This window comes from Ranitomeya variabilis, chromosome 1 (genome assembly GCF_051348905.1).
Source record: "Ranitomeya variabilis isolate aRanVar5 chromosome 1, aRanVar5.hap1, whole genome shotgun sequence".
NCBI lineage: Eukaryota > Metazoa > Chordata > Amphibia > Anura > Dendrobatidae > Ranitomeya > Ranitomeya variabilis.
This window is the reverse complement of record NC_135232.1, coordinates 350,651,521-350,664,234: the sequence shown is the minus strand read 5'-3', so window position 1 is coordinate 350,664,234 and position 12,714 is coordinate 350,651,521. Positions and strand designations below refer to the sequence as shown.

The 12,714-nt window shown below is 38.7% G+C and overlaps 1 protein-coding gene across 1 annotated transcript in view; it reads left to right on the top strand.

The window, feature by feature from the left end:
* LOC143818487 (contactin-associated protein-like 4) overlaps positions 1-12,714 on the top strand; it is a 696,988-nt gene that overhangs the window by 468,705 nt on the left and 215,569 nt on the right. The window contains exon 12 of the mRNA XM_077299784.1: positions 2,265-2,384. Coding sequence (XP_077155899.1) covers positions 2,265-2,384 — 120 coding nt within the window. The remainder of the gene's footprint in view (positions 1-2,264; positions 2,385-12,714) is intronic.

Sequence of the window (12,714 nt, the reverse complement as noted above, 5' to 3'; positions counted from 1 at the left end):
ACAAAAATTGCTTAAGACAAGGGAAATTATATTTTTTCCCAATTACGGTATTTTTGCGATGCATACATGCAGGGCCACTGTAAGGCAGGACTTAGTATGAGAAAGTTTCTTAAAAGTAGTTTGCCCAGTTCACTGCTATCCGCAAATCAATCTGGTGGATTAGTGTAACAGCGGGGAGGTGAATGTGGGTATAAATGGATAGTGATAGTACAGATGCCATAAAACTTGAAAAAGAGGGATGGTTCCCTCAAAACGCATCAGGATTGGATTGGCCCTTGTACATGTCCGTCTTCCACAGGCAGGTGACGTCACAGCTAACCACGCTTCCCGCTCTCTACCCTACTACACGGCGGCTCCTTCAGCCGAGGCTGACCGCCAGAGCATACAGACGAGGGCACAGGGGACACTTCTGAGACTGGGTGGATGCACCCCAATCTTAGGCTCACTACAAAAGACTGCACTTTTGGAACCCCCGGAGCATCACAGTCTTGGGCACATACAAGTAAGAGCCGCTCCTGGAACTTTGGAATTTTCGGTGACTGCAGGTCAGCAGTCATATTTTGTTTTGTTCATTGACATTTGTTATTAGCGCGGCAGCCCAGTTTGTTTTTCATGTGTTTTTAGCAATCTAGGCAGACTTGCACACTCCATCTGCCAGGGTGCCAGCAGCGTTTACACAAATTTAACCAGGTGGAAGCCAGTGTGTTTTTACTATCAACAAATGTGCAGCTCTATTGCTGCAAACATGCTGATGGCATTATTTACATAAGAATTTCTGAACTACTGAAGGTTCTAGTGAGCAGAAAGACCATCTTTTTAATATAAACTGACCATGACCAGCTGTTCTCCACAAGGTTTCAGACAGAGGAGGGAAAATAATTATAAGAAGAGTTGCCCAAGAGCCAAGGACTACCTGTGGAGAACCTGAAATCATCAGATACAACTGTTTCAAAGAAAACTATAAGTAATGCACTTAACCTCCATGGCCTGTATGCACGCTCACCATGCAAGACTACATTGCTGAATAAAAAGCATATTCAAGTGCATTTACAGTTTGCTTAGCAATATTTAAACAAGCCTTTGGCATAATGGGAGAATATATAGTCTGGTCAGATGAGACCAAAATAGAACTCTTTGGATGCCATAATACACACCATGTTTGGAGACCGAAAGGCACTGCATATCACTCCCAAAACAACATATCAACAGTGAAGTGCAGAGGTAGGAACATCATGGTGTGGGGCTATTTTTCAGTATATGGCACTGGCAAAATTCAAATAATTGAAAGAAGGATAAATGGACAAATGTACCGAGACATTCTTGATAAAAAAAATCTGCAATCTACCAGGATGATAAAGAAAAAAACAGAGTGGACATTTCAGCAACACTATGATGCCAAACATACAGCAAATGAAATTCTCAATTGGCTACAGAGAAAGAAAATAAAGCTGCCAGAATGGCCCAGCCAATCACCTGACTTGAATCCAATTGGAAATTAATGGAAAGAACTAAATCTGAGAGTTCATAGAAGGAGCCCACAGATCCTTCAGGATTTGAAGAGTGTTTGTATGAAAGAAAGGGCCAAAATCACACCTGAGCAATGCATGCGACTTTTTTGTGCATACAGGAGGCGCGTTGAAGCTGTTATCATCAACAAAGGCTTTTGCGCAAAGTATTAAATTTCAATAAGAGTGTCCAATCCTTTTTCCAGTGTCATTTCTCATTATTATGTATTACTTAATTTATGGAAATCTATGGTTTGATTTCTTTGCCTGTGTGGATTGGATGGTGAGAATTTAATGTCACTTATACCTTTAGAAATATATTTACTTTGAAAATTGGTGATGTGTTCAGTACATATTTCACCAGCTGTATTTATTTAACCTCCATTCATACTCCTCCAATCAAGCCATGAGGAGGAACACGTGACACAAGACTTCATATCTAGTAATTAGTGGGAGTCCTAGTAAAGGATAGGTGTCGGTGACCATTATTATTTGTTGGTAAAATGAAAAATAGTTTGTAGACAGCAAGGGAAAACAGTGTGAAACTTTCTAAAATGCTGGCAAAAATTTCAGTGCACTTTGATCCTGAAGAGAAAGAATGCTGTTAAATACTTCCAAAGGAAGAAATCTATATCATTGAAGATTATAGGCTCAAAATGTGAGTGATATATTAGGAAAAATAATATTTCATTTCTTTAATTGTTATATTTTGTTATTAACAAGCTTTTTTTAAAAAAGGTGTTTTTCTTCATTTTTCAGCTAAATATGAACAGTCGTGTGAAGCATATAAACACAAAGGAAACTCATCTGGATTTTTCTACATTGATTCTGATGGGAGTGGGTCTCTGGAACCATTCTTGGTTTACTGTAATATGACAGGTAATCTATATCATGATCTATGTGTGGTGTGCATACGCAAACAGAAATAATTGTAGAAATAAATATAAAGATTAAATCCAAGATAACCTCAGATTTTAACAGTTTTGTGTAATGCAAGTAAAGGTATAATATATAAACAGCACATGGCAGTAAATGTTCACACCTCTAATTTTCTTACTCTTTAAAGCTTTACTGTACATAATATTTTATTATTTGTAACTAAAGATGAATAAATGTTTTGAAATTCGGCTTTGCTGAATTGTATCAAAAAATTGAATTTGTGGCAAATTGATTTACTGTGAATTGCAGATATTGCTAATACTCCAATTGTCGTGAAAAGACATGTATAGCACTCTGAGGTCTCCTAACACTGTATCCAACCCCTTTTCAAGCTTCTTAAATCAAACACAGCCTCAGAAATGTCAATGTCGCCTCCACCTATATAGTTGTGGGTAAATTTATGGTACCAGTTGGTAACAAACTCCCAGTTTCTCATGTACTAATCTTCACTGCTATGCTGTCACACACTATCAGTACAGTTTGATCAGTATTGTATGGCTTTCTCTTCCTATCCCAAGCTGTGTGATGTGATGTCCTCTCACTATCCACATTCACTACAAAATTGGTGTCTCACTCCCTTCTTCGTCAATTTTCTTATGTTCCTATTTGCTTTATGTTTTATGTTTCTAAAATATACAGTTGTTACAGCAATTGTAAAGGAGCTCTTTATATGGAGGAAGGCTCAAAAAGTTTAATAATTAAAACTTGGGGTAATTATAGAGAAGTGAACACAAAATGTAACCTGGGGGTTGGCTCACAATTCCATTCAATATAGAGCCAACAATCACACTGGCACTATTGAGGTAACGAGAGCGGGAAACTCTGTCCTAAATTAGCTAGGGAATTGTGGCTGAGTGGCTATTATTTTCTTTTTAAGGTAAAGCAGCAATCCAAACAAAGTGAGTGTGTTCTATATATATCAGTGCATGAAATTTTGTCATGTACCCAACACTAATAATTACATATAGGTTGTACTTGCTGGCATTGTTTCAAATTTTGCATTTGTTTCCAGGAGCTTCTGAATCTATATGCAATTTTATGAAGAAAGAATAACTAGTGATAGCAATCAGTATTCTTGAGAAATAAATTATTTTGGAAAAACTGTGAAATTTGTTTTCCAAAAAAAATGTACTATCATGTTATCAATAGTTTTAATGTATACGTATACAATTAATAGGCATTCTACTTTTATAATATAATTTTTTCTTGATACAAGCAGGCAAACAGATTTCTCAAGATGACATTTATAAGTTGAAGGCTGTTGCCATTGACTCATTTGCAAAAAATGAGCCAAAAATAGCATATAGCAAAAAATACATTTAAAATGAAAGTATTTCTAATTCAGTATATACATACTAGATATGAGTCGATCTTTTGAAATTAGAAATTGCCGTCTGCACCAAATTTTCTCAAAAAATTTTATTTATAATTTCATGAATCTCAGTTCAATTTTACCCCCTTTATTTTTCCTTTTTTTAATTATGTATATGAATATTAATTTCCTTTAAAATATGCATCAAGGGATAATCAATACAAGTCATGACTGGTACAGGAGGAGAGAGGACCCTGCCCGCGAGGGCTCACAATCTGCAAGGGATGGGTGAAGATACAGTAAGCGAGGGTAGAGCTAGTCATGCAGGGGTTGAATAGTCACATGTTTGTCTTAAAATGCAGCAAATTAAAAAAGCTACCAGAAGCTTACATCAGGCAAGGACTTCAGAGCGATATGTCAAGAAATGCAACATTTGGTAAAAGTTTGAATTGCATGAATCTTTCTAAAACATCTGTATAAGCAAAGTTGTCTAAGAAAAATTAAAAAAAGACTTAAAAAAGAAATACAACTTGGAAAATGGTGCAGATATATACAGCATGAGGAGCAGTCAGTTGAAAAGAGCAAATTAGTCACGAAAAATGAAGAAGTGATGATAAATTGGGGCCCAAGTGATATGAAGATTGACTTTTCTATGAGATATCTTTTCTCCCAACAAGAATTGGCAGAACGTAGGCTAGTTGAGTGAAATGTGCTATTTCAAGAGAAGCAAATGCATATTTTCTTGCACATTATGTAAAACATCATTTTGAGAAGGATTGTCCTGCAGAGTCTCTCATGAACCCATGAGGACATGATTTCCTTCATGTTAAGTTTTAGCTCTTGTTGCATAAAAGAAATATTATTTTCTAAGGCTGTCTTTCTACCCTCTCCAGGCACCCTTGCATGAGCTGAACAATCATGTTTAAGGTGGAATTAAGACTGTTATTTAATATTCATAGAAACCTGTACTTTGCAAGAAAACGTACACTCCAGTGAGACTTTTGAGAGTTTAAACTTAATAAAGCAGACTCAACCTAATCATTATTTATACAAATACACTGTGTGCAGAATTATTAGCAAAGTTGTATTTTAGAGGATTATTTTTATTATTGATCAACAACTATGTTCTCAATCAGCCCAAAAGGCTCATAAATATCAAAGCTTAAAATTTTGGGAAGTTGGAGTGGTTTTTTTTTAGATTTGGCTATCTTAGGAGGATATCTGTTTGTGCAGGTAACTATTACTGTACAGAATTATGAGGCAGCTTAATAAAAACCAAATATATTCCCATCTCACTTGTTTATTTTCACCAGGTAAACCAATATCACTGCACAAAATTTAGAAATAAACATTTCTGACATGCAAAAACAAAACCCCCAAAATTAGTGACCAATATAGCCACCTTTATTTATGATGACACTCAACAGCCTTCCATCCATAGATTTTGTCAGTTACTTGATCTGTTTATGATCAACATTGCGTGCAGCAGCCACCACAGCCTCCCAGACACGGTTCCGAGAGGTGTACTGTTTTCCCTCCCTGTAGATCTCACATTTTATGAGGGACCACATGTTCTCTATGGGGTTCAGATCAGGTGAACAAGGGGACCATGTCATTACTTTTTCTTCTTTGAGACCTTTACTGGACAGCCACGCTGTGGAGTAGTTGGAGGCATCTGATGGAGCATTGTCCTGCATGAAAATCATGTTTTTCTTGAACGATACCAACTTCTTCCTGTACCACTGCTTGAAGAAGTTGTCTTCCAGAAACTGGCAGTGGGTCTGGGAGTTGAGCTTCACTCTATCCTCAACCCGAAAAGGTTCCACAAGTTCATCTTTGATGATACCAGACCATACCAGTACCCCACCTCCTCCATGTTGCTGGCGTCTGAGTTGGAGTGGAGCTCTCTGCCCTTTACTGATCCAGCCTCTGGCCCATCCATCTGGCCCATCAAGAGTCACTCTCATTTCATCAGTCCATAAAACCTTTGAAAAGTCAGTCTTAAGATATTTCTTGGCCCAGTCTTGACATTTTATCTTATGTTTCTTGTTCAAAGGTGGTCATTTTTCAGCCTTCCTTACCTTGGCCATGTCCCTGAGTATCGAACACCTTGTGCTTTTTGTTACTCCAGTATGGTTGCAGCTCTGAAATATGGCAAAACTTGTGGCAAATGGCATCTTGGCAGCTTCACACTTGATTTTCCTCGATTCATGGGCAGATATTTTGCTCCTTTTTTGCCCAATGCGCTTCTTGCGACCCTGTTGGCTATTTGCCATGAAATGCTTGATTTTTCAGTGATCACGCTTCAAAAGTTTGGCAATTTCAAGACTGCTGCATACCTCTGCAAGACATCTCATAATTTTGAACTTTTTAGAGCCAGTCAAATCTCTCTTCTGACCCATTTTGCCAAAGGAAAAGAAGTTGCCTAATAATTAAGCACACCTTATATAGGGGTTTGATGTTATTAGACAACACCCCTCCTCATTACAGAGATGCACACAAGGTCTGTTAATCCGAGGTTATCTTGAAATGCAGTTATGTAAACCATCAATCACTATGATAAAATTGGCCATCATAAGGACCACCCTAAGAAAAGAAGACCAAGTATTATCTCTGCTGTAGATGATAGGGTTACCAGCTTCTGAAAAAGTAAACTGACAGCACCTCAGAAACATACTTCATAAATAATGCAAATACATCAAGGCAGACACAACTCAACATCAACTGTCCAAAGAAGATTGCAAGAAGCAGGCCTTTATGGATGAATTGCTGCAAAGAAGCCACTATTGAGGATCACAATTAAAAATAAACTTTTTAAGAGAAGTAACACAAGGACTAGAGATTAGATCAGTGAAAATCTGCTCTGTAGTAAACATTTTGGTACCAACCAAAGACGACTCCAGCCAATGGCTTTCAGTGCATTCTGTTTTATGATTGAATGCAGCTCGAAAAAGTATCCAATATCCTTAGTATGATTTGATGACTCGTCTTTGGCACAGTTTGCCTGCATTGATGTTCCTTTGTTTCCTGTGATGTCCATTCAGTTATTCAAGCATACAAGACACAAACAGCAGGCAGCACTGTGATTTACCCATTTGTTCAATAGTGTTATGCCTATTATAGCACAACTCAAGTAGGTGGGCCTCTTATAGCCCGCTTTATATTATTGTTTACTTATTCACCCTAAGAGCATCTTTCTTGTGCTATATTCCTTCTTGTTGCCTATGTTTCCAAAGCCAATCATGTTTAAAATAGTAATATTAAAGAGGTGGTCTGAAATTAAAATTTATTTTAACCTTATATCTCTATTTAATGTCATAATCTAATCTTTTTATCTAATATATTTTAATTAAAAGTCTCTACAATTCCTTCACTATTCTATGTAACTTCATAATTTCCTTTTACTTCTTGATAACGCTTAGCTTGAAAACTCCCAGTGTATGCTGGGATACTCAAACGAGTTATCTTTATAGGACACAGCCTGCAATCACTCCCATAGCCTTTGCCTCCTCCCTGAAAGGAAGTGTCATCAATGATGTCCGTGTCAGGGTCTGGGCTAGTCACTGCTCAACTGAGCATACATTGGTTAGCAATTCTGATGGATGCTCATTAGAGCTGGTGAGGAAGGGCATTGTCACTCTGCACTAAGAAGAATAACGAAAAGAGTGACAAGATCCTGCTATCCATACGTTGAAATTGAGATCTAACTCCTGTTCAGTATAGCACAGCATGTAAAGCGGATGTCACTGATCACGCTCTGTGATGCAGTAATACAATCCTTTCTTTTCTCAATGCGAGTAGTACATGGATGCAAGAGAGCAGGTGCAGAGAAGGATAACGGTCATTTTGATTTGATCAGATGCTTCAACAGGTCCAGATATGGAAGGAAGTGGATAGGCAAGAAAACGCCTTCTTCACCACCCCTCTATAACAACAATTAAAAGCAAGTATTTTTTAATATAAAATAAACAATCAAGAAAAAAATTTCTACAAAAAAAAGTTGTTTTTTCTTTTTTTACAAAAAGGCTGACTTGTCGATCTTATCATTAAAACCACATGGACCTTGTGTATTTGTGCGTATTATCCACCTGGCCTCTCTACATAAAAGTAGCTTTTAAAATCACCACCTTGGTCTGGTAAAGACACCCTTTCTAACCCAGCAAAGCAGAGTACCTTCGGGTCTGAATTACAGCTCTGGCAAAAATTAAGAGACCACTGCAAAATGTTCAGTTTGTCTGATTTTTCTCTTTATATAGATATATTTTTGAGTAAAATGTAAATTGTTCTTTTATTCTATAAACTTCTGACAACATGTCTCCGAATTTCCAAGCAATAATTTTTTATTTTTTTTTCTGACAAAGAAAAATGGTCAAAATGTAAAAAACCCAGTGATTTCAGAACTCAAATAATGCAAAGAAAACAAGTTCATAATCATTTAGAAACAACAATACTGTTTTATCTCAGGCGAGTTTAGAAATCAAGATTTTGTGGAATAACCATGATTTTTAATCAAAGCTTTCATGCGTCTTGGCATGCTTTCCATCAGTCTTTCACACTGCTTCTGGCGCAAAAATTTGAGCAGTTCTTCTTTGCTGGATGGCTTGTGACTATCCATCATCCTCTTGATTACATTCCAGAGGTTTTCAATGGGGTTCAGGTCTGGAGATTGGGCTGCCCATGACAGGGTTTTGATGTGGTGGTCTCTTAATTTTTGCCAGAGATGTATGTACATCGCGTATATGCTCAATTAGAGACACTGATCCTTTCCTTGTGGAGATTGATTTAAAATTTTCCCTAAACCTTACAAAAAGCAGTTTAATAGATTTTCCTATACAGAGCCTGTTGCACGGGCAGAAAAGGACATACACAACAAACTGAATTCTACAAGAAATAATGATTGGCAAAATGTGATATTCCACCTATGGTTATTGGATTCGTTTTCAAGTGGCAAGAGCCACATCTGTGATTTCCCTTTAAAGGGAAATTTTTTAACCAGTTATTTTGGGGTACCTTTAACCGGCTATGGAACAAATTATCCTTCAAATTTTGACACAACCTATAAGTAATTGATGGTTTTTCCTGAACCACATCTCTTAGATCTTTATCTGAACTTAGGACCTGCCAATTTTTAATTATAGCAGAACATATAACTTTGTCCAGTGGACTGTATTTAAAACTATAGATGAATCTCTTGGGTTTTGCACAGTTAATGCGAGATGTCCTAAGTGCTTCGGGACTTATTCTTTAGCCTTTTTCAGAGCTTCTTCAACGATCTTATGCAGACAACCTCTTGATAAGATCTGACTTTTTAAAATATCTCGCTTGTTTGTCAACGGTTATTTTTGTGTTATTGACCCTCCTCAAATGCAAAAACTGACTATATGGTAATGCAGTTTTTGTATGTGCCAGGTGTGGACAAGCAAAATGCAAAACAAAGTTTGTTGCAGTTCATTTTATATATACTTCTATATACTTCTATGAGGAGAGTTCCATTATTTACTTGAACCCTGACATCTAAGAAACTGAATTTGTGGCCCCGAAAAACAGGTGTAAAAACATATTCATGTTGTTAGAATCATTTAGATAAATGACAAAATTACTAAATTCTTCTATTGAACCTGATCAAACTACAAAAATGTCATCCACATAATGTTAGGTGTCTAGTTCCCGCCGCTGCACTGGGGGAATCTCGATCCATCTCCGCTGCAGTCTCCCATTCTCCTCCAGCTGCAGTGGAGCCTGCTCAGCAGAGACGTCTGTCCCAGCATCTGGCTCAAGCTGATACTGTGCGGCTGGTGCTGCTGTCCTTTCAGGCTCAGCATTCATAACCAGTACTGATCAGCGGTGAGCAGGCACTCCTGGGACTAAGTCCTGTTTTTCTTCTTGTGAGCATGCCCAAGGGTGACCTCCCATTGGAGGTCAGGGGACACATGCTCATGTCCTGTAGAAGCTCCTATTGGACCACTAGGAAAGTCCCGGAGAGATTCCGTGCAGCCATGCGCTAGTATAAACCTGTTATCGTGTGTTTGTGGATGTATGCCTGTTCTGGTGATTGCTCCTTAATCATTCCCATTCCTAGTGTTGTTGAATGCTCGAAAAAGTTGGAGCTACCTAGTGCCTGACAGTGCTATCCTAGACACAAGAGCACGATCTTACTGTGTCAAACCAGCAATGTGAAACCAGCTGTGCGCAATCAGTGCACTTTCCTAGCCTTAGTTAGGGTGGTTAGTGGCATCCGCCAGAAGCCCTTGAGGAAGACGCTTGCAGCGTCGATACGCGTGGGTCTTTGTATGCACGCAGCCTGTAGGATCGGATAGACCGGACATCTTAGGGTTGCAGGGTATTTTACCCTGGAAGGTTAGGTAAGAGCCCTCCCACTGTTGAGGGGTCGGAGTGGGTTATAGGCAGTTTGCCTGTGTAGTTCCATTATTTGGGATAAACACATTTTTTGTCTGCCCTCCCACCCTTCCCTGCAAATGTTTACAAGACAGGTATTTAGGTTATAGTGGCTTTATGTACCTACCAAGCATACTGGCACATAGGGCTATGGGTTATGCAATCTTTTGTATGTACTGGTCTATATGATCTGCTTGTGTGCATTTGCACCTTATTTTGTATCTGGCTGCGTGATAACTCACATTTATATCTGGCATTTATCTGTTATTTTGATGTGGACCCAGTACCCAATAACTATGTTATGGGTTTTTAAATGTTTTTATATTTTTTGTGTGTGTTTTGTTACAAAATAAAGATTGTTTACACTTTTCCAATATCGTTGTGGTGATCCCAATTCTTATGCATACATGTTTTCTTGTTTGTTGTACGCACTCTGTGCAGTAATCTTTAATCAGTCCTGACAACCGGTCAGTGTAGGGTAGGAACTCCCACTTGATCTCAGCATCTGACTCAGGGCATCCTCAGGCACGGGCTCAAAAGCCACCGAGGGTCAAAGCGAGATTAATCACCAGCATAGTGGGGGTGAGTTTCAGGGATCCCACTAGTGTCCATCTACTGCACCCTGTGTCTGCTAACAGGGAACAGCGTTTCCTTTGTTTCCCTGCGACTCTATGAAGCAACAGAGTTCACATCAGTTCATACCGGGTGACAGAACCCGTGTTTATTCTGGCGTAGTACCGCCATATAGTGCTGCCATTACCTAGCAGCAGGTTCCATCTCTGCACGGTGGACCCCGGGCTGCGAACGCACCTTTTACTATCTTCATATTTATTCGGTGCGTTTTGCCAGCCCTAACATTTAAAGTGTGTACGTTTTTTTTAATTTTTTTCTGCCTGTTCAACAGTTTCTACATAGGTAAAACTATTAGATCCCTTTTGTAAGGTTACTTTTTTCAGTGCAGATAACTCCCCTTTATTTAGATTATCAGGCATTTCTTGGTGAATAAGTGCATTTGCATCCCTTATCACCAGATCGTGAAATAAGTCTATTGCATTAGAAGCTATTGGTGGCATATAGGTAGAAGGGACCCTTCCTGTAAAAGTTTTTTCCTGGGTTTCCTATCTGCTACTGCCGAGGTCTCATCCTCCTCACTCAGAGTTAGCAAGAGCGATACATCGTCCGCAATAGCATGACAGGTGGACTCATTCACTCTGAAGCCCAAAGGGCCATCAGAGGCTGGAATTTCACCAGGTTTTGTTACAGTATTAGAGTTTGCTGTGGAAGAAAATGATTTGTGCTAATTAATCTTACAAACTGCTTTAAATAAATCAATCTTAAAGTCCACCTTGTCAAACCTGTCAGGGATACAAAAATTCAGGCCTTTAGATAACAGTGATAATGTGTCCTTGTTAAGAGAAAGTTCAGTGAGATTTTTAACATTTAGGAACCTGTTAGTAGCCTCATTTATTTCCAAGAAACTTGTCTCCTCTTTATTCCTATGTGCACACTGGTGCTAACTGCTCCCTCTTCTTCTCCTGCGTTTCCCAAAGGGGAAATTGCATTTGATAAATTCTCAGGGACTGAATTGCGTTGTTTGGGCTGTCCTGTTTCCTCAGAAGCACTAGACTCATTTTGTTTAAATGTATTCCATTGGAAAATTCTTCCTGTTTCAAAATCATTTTTATCATGGACAAATGTATCCTTTTTGCACTGTTAATTTCAGCTTGTAATGAAATAAGTTTTTTCTCAAGTTTTTTTTAGAAAATGTTGCCACTGGTTTGCTGTTTGATGAGCTTTTAACTCAGTTTTTAATTTCTCCAATTCATTAGTAACAGCTGCATATTCTACATTTTCTTCAGAATCAGTTGCAAGAGATCTTTGGAGCATTGCAGCTGTATATTTTCCCATTCCATCACAAATGCTTTATCCTCTAGGAAATGGGAAATTTATTTTCAGACACATAAGCCTTTAGGTACTCTTTCACAATCAACATACGATTTAAGGGATTTTACAGACCAAAATAATTTGACTTATTTTTCAGCCAGATTGATTATTTTAAAATGCGCGCGTCTCCTGCCTCCCGTGACGTCACGGCTTGTGATTGGTCGCGTCGCCCATGTGACCGCGACGCGACCAATCACAAAGCCGGAACGTAATTTTAAAATACTGAATGCCTAGAAGGACCTGAAAATTACGTCATGGCTTGCTGTGATTGGTCGCGTCGCGGCCACATGGGCGGCACGCGACCAATCAGAAGCCGTGACGTCACGGAAGGAAGGAAAAGCGCGCATTTTAAGCAAACAACGCTGCCGGTTCCCTTGGTAATGTCCAGACTGCGTCGGAGAGGTGAGTATAGCAATATTTTTTATTTTAATAATTTATTTTACACATTAATATGGTTCCCAGGGCCTGAAGGAGAGTTTCCTCTCCTTCAGACCCTGGGAACCATCAGGAATACCGTCCGATACTTGAGTCCCATTGACTTGTATTGGTATCGGGTATCGGTATCGGATTAGATCCGATACTTTGCCGGTATCGGCCGATACTTTCCGATACTGATAC